Source organism: Gopherus evgoodei, chromosome 2 (assembly GCF_007399415.2).
Source record: "Gopherus evgoodei ecotype Sinaloan lineage chromosome 2, rGopEvg1_v1.p, whole genome shotgun sequence".
NCBI lineage: Eukaryota > Metazoa > Chordata > Testudines > Testudinidae > Gopherus > Gopherus evgoodei.
The window spans coordinates 293990565-293997606 of record NC_044323.1 but is presented as its reverse complement, the minus strand read 5'-3'; the positions used below and the strand labels follow the sequence as shown (position 1 = coordinate 293997606).

Sequence of the window (7042 nt, the reverse complement as noted above, 5' to 3'; positions counted from 1 at the left end):
TGTGTGTGTGTGGATGCATTGCCCTGCCATCTGCACTTGTGTTGTGGTGTGTGGTTTGTGAGTCATTTTTACATCCCCAGAGGTGCGTTGGGAGAACTGTGGTTGCGTATTGGAGCAGGTGTCTTTTGGATTATAATTATTATGGGTAACAGCATCACAAGCGTGGACACACTTGGGGTGTGCCTGCCTGTGCATTTGTGTTAGGGGGTAGTGGAGTGAAGATGGGTTTGTATCAGGGGGGCAGGAGGAAAGAGTTGCATTGACCTTTCCCAGTTTTACTGCCCTGGTAAAGGAGCAGAGCTGGTACTGAAGGGCCAAGAAATCTTTGTCTTTACTGTCAAACTTCTTTCTTCCTGTGGCCCATGAATTCAATGTGTGGCCCATTATTCGACTAGATCTTTGCAGACAGTAAAATAAAAATGACGGGGTTTGTGGCATGCATTTAAGGCTAAACTAATTGTTCAGAGAATCTCCTGTGCAACGAGCCCTGGGCTCTGGATTTGCTGGGAGAACAGAGAGGAGGGGGGCTGGGGAGCAGCCAGCAGCCACTTACACTAGAGTAGATTCCTGGCTCTATTTATGCTATTCCTGTGCATGGCCACTGGAGGGACCTTTTCCCTGCCCCCCCACAGCTGTTCCCGCAGGAGACTGACAGCTGGCCCCAGGGTTGCTATAGGGATAGGCAAATTGCACTGGCTGTTATAGGTGGGGAGGTGGCTGCCCCCGCCTGGGGAGGCGGGGCCATGCAGTACTCCCTTTAAAAGGCAGAATGCTCCATTCAGCACTTCAGCACTTGCAAAGCGGGAGACGCACCGGTGGTAGCTGGAGCTGGTGCCGCTGAGCGTGGGGCGCAGGGGAAGGGGGCCACAGGCAGAGTCCCTCGGTGGCGATTGCCCAGCGTGGTGTCTTGGTGGGGGGGGCATTGCCCTGAGCAGTCAGCCTCGGGGGGAAGAGGGCTGCTGCCCCACTGCCTGCAGAGCCGTGGGGGGTGGCAGAGCAGAGGTTGGGGGGCTCTTTGCACTTGGCAGCCGCCGTCTGCCAAGCCAAGCCGGAGGCGAGACGCGAGAGGCGGGCGCCAAAAAGCCACTGGTGCAAGAGCCACTTTGCACGCGCAGTTGCCCACCGTGCAGGGACCAGGCGCAGCAGCGGTGCCCTCGCCCCTCCCAGCCGGATTCCCGGGCAGCGCAACTTTTCTCGGAAGACCCCCCGGCCCCGAGCGCTTGTCCGTCGCTTTCTGCCTGCGGCTCCCTCCATGCGCCGGGTGCAGCTCTCCCCGCTGAGCCTCTGAACGGCACAAAGTCTCTGTACTTAGTGCCCCGCCCCGGCCCGAGCTCCGGCAGGAGGCGAGCGGCTCCCCGCTTTGCAGGCGGGCTGCGCCGGGGCGACCCCGGGCCCCTTGGGCGGGCGCAGCCAGCCCCGCGCCGCCGGTGCATGGACTGAGATGGCCTCCGAGCTGGCCATGAGCGGCGAGCTGCCCACCAGCCCGCTGGCCATCGAGTACGTCAACGACTTCGACCTGATGAAGTTCGAGGTGAAGAAGGAGCCGCCCGAGGCCGAGCGCTTCTGCCACCGCCTGCCCGCGGGCTCGCTCTCCTCCACCCCGCTCAGCACCCCCTGCTCCTCGGTGCCTTCCTCGCCCAGCTTCTGCGCGCCCAGCCCCGGCGGGCAGCCGGGCCCCGGCGCCGCGCCGCACCCGGGCAGCGCCGGCAAGGCGCCGCTGGAGGATCTCTACTGGATGTCGGGCTACCAGCACCCGCTCAACCCGGAGGCGCTGAACCTCACCCCGGAGGACGCGGTGGAGGCGCTGATCGGCAACCCGCACCCGCTGCACGGCTACGAGGGCTTCCGGGGCCAGGGCTTCCCCGGCGAGGAGGCGGCCCCGGCCGGGCACCACCACCACCACCCCCCGCATCACCACCACCACCACCACGCGGCGCACCCGCACCACCCGCACGCGGCGCACCCGCACCACCACCTGCGGCTGGAGGAGCGCTTCTCGGACGAGCAGCTGGTCAGCATGTCGGTGCGGGAGCTGAACCGCCAGCTGCGGGGCTTCAGCAAGGAGGAGGTGATCCGCCTCAAGCAGAAGCGGCGCACGCTGAAGAACCGGGGCTACGCCCAGTCCTGCCGCTACAAGCGGGTCCAGCAGCGGCACATCCTGGAGAACGAGAAGTGCCAGCTGCAGGGCCAGGTGGAGCAGCTCAAGCAGGAGGTCTCCCGGCTGGCCAAGGAGCGGGACCTGTACAAAGAGAAGTACGAGAAGCTGGCCGGCCGCGGCTTCCCCCGGGAGCCGGCTGCCCCCAAAGCCTCGGCCGAGTTCTTCATGTGAACGGGGACCCCCCCGCTCCCCGGGACTCGCCCGCCGTGTACATAGAGGGGCTGGCTGCTGTACATAGACTCGCGTTTCTGTGTGCGTCTCCGGGCTGCAAACAAACTCACAAAGCAGGCGCGCACCCCATGCCGGGCAAGGTCCCCGCCGCCCCCGCTTCCGTCTCCTTCCCTCCCCGCCTGGGCTGCCCACGAAAGCCCCAGCCCCGCTGCGAGCTCGCCGCGTTCCGGCCGCAGCCCCGGCTCCTGCCCCTTGCAAGAGCCACGCGAGTTCCCCCAGCGCATCCTCCTGCCGCTAGGAAAAGAGCCCGAGCTGGGACCTGCCGAGGCGAGGCAGCCTCCAGACAGTCACACGCGCACTCCTGAGTCTTAACACGTTGTGATCACGAAAACTTTAAAAAAACCAAACCCGTCCAGCCCAGGCAAAGCTTTGGCTGGTGGGAAAGACAAACTGAACTTTCCAAGACTTGAAGCAATAGGGGGGAAAAATGAGCAAACCTCTGAATGTTTTTTCTCTCCTGGAAAACTGGGTAACAAACCAAAATCGTTCAGGGAGAAAAAGTGCATCGTAATGAAATCCTGCTCTATACTCTTCTCAATAATCCTACTAATTAATAAAGCAGCATCCAAGGAACTGTGCAACTTCGCTGTGGTTCTTGGAAGACTTTTTAAGCAATCCTGCATGCAGGACATGTATGGTACTTCAATAATCTCCCCTTCTTTTCTAATAGAACAGATGAAGAAAAAGCATGATCCAGGTTTTTTTTTTGGTAATATTTTTGTTTTGTTTTTTTCCCCAACGGTCGGTTTTTAGTTTGCAGCAGTCTTTTTGGGTGCATCTTAAATAACAAATAGTCTTAAAATGTTTGCAAACTGTTGTTTTCTCTCTCACTGGAACAGTGCAGCAAAACACTCACAAAAGGGACTGGAATATGTATCTTGGGACTTCAGACTCCAAAAAAGAGTTGAGTTTACCTGCTTTTTATCTCCTTCCTTTTCTTACTAATAATTCTTCTTGTTGTTTTAAAAAGGAAACCTGAGCCAGACTTAACTTATTTAAAGGTGTCCACTTGTACATATGTAGAATTTAGTTAATTTTTTTGCCCTTTTTTTTTCTGAGCCTATATTTTGCTTGGTGATTTAAGAAAAAAAAAGCTTAAAAAAATCACAAGTCTTAATGAAAGTTTGTATGTAATAGCATGCAAATAATATAAGAATTAATTAATTATGTTGAAAAAGCCGAATGCACTATATACAGTAATCAATTGGATTAAATAATACTGTTGTTTTATAGAGATTTAAAATTATCTATGCTGTTAAAAATATTGGAAAAAAGTTAACATTCTAAGATGACCTGAAAGGCAATATAGTAATATATGGACTGCAATCAGTTGGCTGCTATATCACTATGCACCAGATTTATTTATTAACTCCTGGGAAACAATATTATTTTAACCTTGATGATTTTAAAAAAGAAATGGCAATCTTGCAATTACACTTTGTGTGAAAGTTTAAAAAAAAACAGTTGGAGTTTTTAACAAGTTGCTTATTTTAAAAAAGGAAATCTTGGGGAAAACTGTAAAAGTCTTAAAAACAAACCACGTGTGAACTTTGGCAACTGGTGCATTTTAGGTGCTGCTTGTGCAAAGCATTTTAAATAACCAGTTTGTTTCAATTTCTGATGGTTTTAACTCTGTTGCATCAAGATAGAACTTATATTCATCTAGAGCTTCAGTTAAGTCTTTTTATATGAACTGCTGTTGAGCCTTGTGGGCTATTGCAACCTCAAAAACACCTATATCTTTTTTTTGTTTTGTTTGTTCTTTGAATTGTTTCCTTTGTGTTCAGGCATCAATGCAAAAACTCATTTTAACTTTCATTTGCTACAGACGAACGAAAAATAAATCTCTTTAGACATACCTATCTTTTTTTTGCCTTCCTAGTTTTTGTAGGGAGGGGACATAGTTTGAAATTTTTGCACTGGTGACTGTGATGATTCTCTCTTTTGGATTAGATGTTTGGGGGACATTTTTAAAGCACGCTAGTTTCTTTGCTTTGTGACCAGAATGAAATATGATGGATTAACCCAAATGTGAGTTTGAGTTTAAATACAAGGGCAGGGAAACATGCCACTGCAATCCTTGGACTGAATGAATAGTTAAGAAATTATTTTAACTTTGTTTTGGTGGCTCTAGATGAAACAGTGTAAACTCCCACATTAAAAATTCGTTTTCCAGTTTAAAAAATGTACCCCCAGAATTGATATCTTTGGAAAGATTGGTAAAAATTGACACTTTTTTTTTTAACGAATGCATCAATATTTTGTCCATTTTTAAAGATGCACTTTCTTATTCTTCTGGGCGATGTTTAGCTTTCTAGTTTAGTTTAAAGGACAGCACTTTAAAAATACAGTTGCTGTGTTTGGAGAGCAAGATACTAATAGTAAAAAAAAATACGTTTAGGCTCATAATTTTTCTTCCCAAGTTTTCATCTACGGGAGGAGGGGGGGAGAATTTTGAAAACATTTTAGTGCTTTTCTGGTACTTTTTCATTTCCAAAGATTTGGTTTGAAATAATTTTAAAACATCACAGTTTATTAGCCTGATTTATTTTTTGTTTAAATGCTGAACATTTTAAATTTTGAGAGAGATTCCTTGGAATTAAGTGGTGGTTTTACACTTTTTTTTGCCTTTTAACTTTCAGCAGAAACACTTTATCTGAATCATTCCATAGATGGGATATGCTTTATTTAAAAAGTTTGTTTTTAAAAAGGACTATTAAATTGAACGTTTTTAAGTGCATGTTTTAGACCTCCGTTTTAATTTTCAGAGTGCTGAGATTTGGAACGATAAAGGATTTGATCAGAAATCGGAGCATTTTTTCTGCACTTGCCAGTTAAATCACTTTCTTTTTAAACCAAGAATTATTTCCATACCAGACGAATGCTCCGAGTAGTGTATAGCGCGGTCTCTCTCTCATACCCAAATCAGTCCATTGACTGACTTTTATTTTAAATCGTTTTATTTCTCCTTATGGATATTGTTTAAGAATCTTTAATTTAAAAAATAATCCTCCCCAAACTAATATTTTAAACTGCACTTTAAAAATAGAAGAACAAGCAGTGAATGGCTTTAAATTACTTTCAAATGACCAGAAATAGAGTGGATTTAATTTGTTAAACATGCCTGTGGTGGCGATCCTCACGGGAGGGAATCTTTTGAGTGCCAATTAAAATCCCTTGTACTAATTGATTTATTTCTTTTGTGCTAAACAAATGGGAAAAAATCTGAGTGTTTCAAATACTTCAAAAAATTAAACCAGAAAGCTTCTGCTTTGGCACACTCTTCCCCGCCCCCTGACTCCCCTCCTTTTTCAGAGTCTGATTTTGAATTTTCCCCCAGTTTCTCTGAGCCTGGCGGGTTTGCCTTAGACCTTGTGCTGCTTGCACTTTGCAGATGCGAAACGAATCGCTGGCTGGAGGCTTTGGTAGGGTGCAAAGTCGGAAAGCTGTTCCCCGAGGAGAGTCTCCTTGGCCTGGGGGAAGAAGGGTTTTTTTGCTTGAGGGAAGCTGAAATGAACACTTGGCATCTGTTCGGCATTGCACCAGTTTAATTTAATGGGAGGGGAAAATGGCACTAAATGTGACGCTGGGACTGAGGATGGCGGGTGAATGGGAGAGTGACAATGCTGCTGGTGCAGCTGCCTGCCTGGCACCTTTTATAGACCACTCACAGAAGTTAAAGATGAAAAAGACCAATTAGCTTATCCAGTTGATTCTCTTGGCCAGGACAGGCTTGGTCTGTATTGTTCTTTTTCCTAGTGCTTTATCCAGCTTAGTTTATCTATCTCAAGCGAGGGGGCATCTACCCTGAATACTCAGCCTAAATTTCTCCCCTTGTGAATTTTCCTTCCAGTTCAATCCACTCCCACCGTCCTAAATATTGTGGGAATTTCTCTCCCTGAATTGTTCAGCTATTTTTTAGGCAGATATTCTTTGCCTCATGATATGGACAGTTAGCGAGATTCCTGACTTCTCAAAGCACTTGTTTTGTGGATATGCAGGCGCTGTGTGTGTGTGAGTGTGAGAGAGAGAATGTGTTGTGTGTCTGCTACAGACTAGATCGGAATCTCGAAATCCAGAGGTTTAATATCCACAGAGAGATCCCCATGCTGTATAGATAAGGGCCTGATCCTGATTCTGCTCCGACATCCCAGTGAATTTTGCTACCGACTTCAGGGAGAGCAGGATTGGGCCCTGAGCATATAGAAAGACGCTCTCTCGGAGAGTAAAAATGCAAGATTCCTGCAAAACCTGCCTGTGCAAGTGAAGCACGCGAGTATCCCTGGCGAAGATGGGGGGAAATGCGTCAATCAATCCCAGAATTGTTTTCCGTCTTCTTGAGTCTTGTTGCCCTGTGGAAGTCGTGTGTCGTTCACACCCCCCCCCGCCCCCAACGGGGATTCGGACAGTGTTAACGGCAGGGTTTCTCTCAAATGGGCAGGGCAGGGCCTGCGTAGGATTAATTTGCACTGGACTTTGGTCAGTCATTCGGATTTGATGAACGGCCACAAGTGTTAACAAGGAGGAAACCTTTTGGGAAGGAAACTGGCTCCGTTTCTTTTAAAGCAAGGGAACCGATACCGTCTTTGATCGTCGAATTTCGTCTTGTAAATTGCACCACTTGCTGCTTTGCCTTTTTTTTGTTTTGTTTTG

General features: G+C 48.1%; 1 protein-coding gene across 1 annotated transcript; it reads left to right on the top strand.

Moving 5' to 3' along the window:
• The first annotated feature begins 1381 nt into the window (after nt 1-1381).
• On the top strand, nt 1382-4332 carry MAFA (MAF bZIP transcription factor A). The gene has a single exon (XM_030553920.1). It carries the CDS (start codon nt 1442-1444, stop codon nt 2327-2329), a length of 888 nt encoding a protein of 295 aa, XP_030409780.1. The 5' UTR covers nt 1382-1441; the 3' UTR covers nt 2330-4332.
• The last annotated feature ends 2710 nt before the right edge of the window (nt 4333-7042 follow it).

Excerpts from the sequence above, each read along its gene's own strand:
- MAFA (XM_030553920.1), top strand. The coding sequence starts at position 1,442 with ATGGCCTCCGAGCTGGCCATGAGCGGCGAGCTGCCCACCAGCCCGCTG.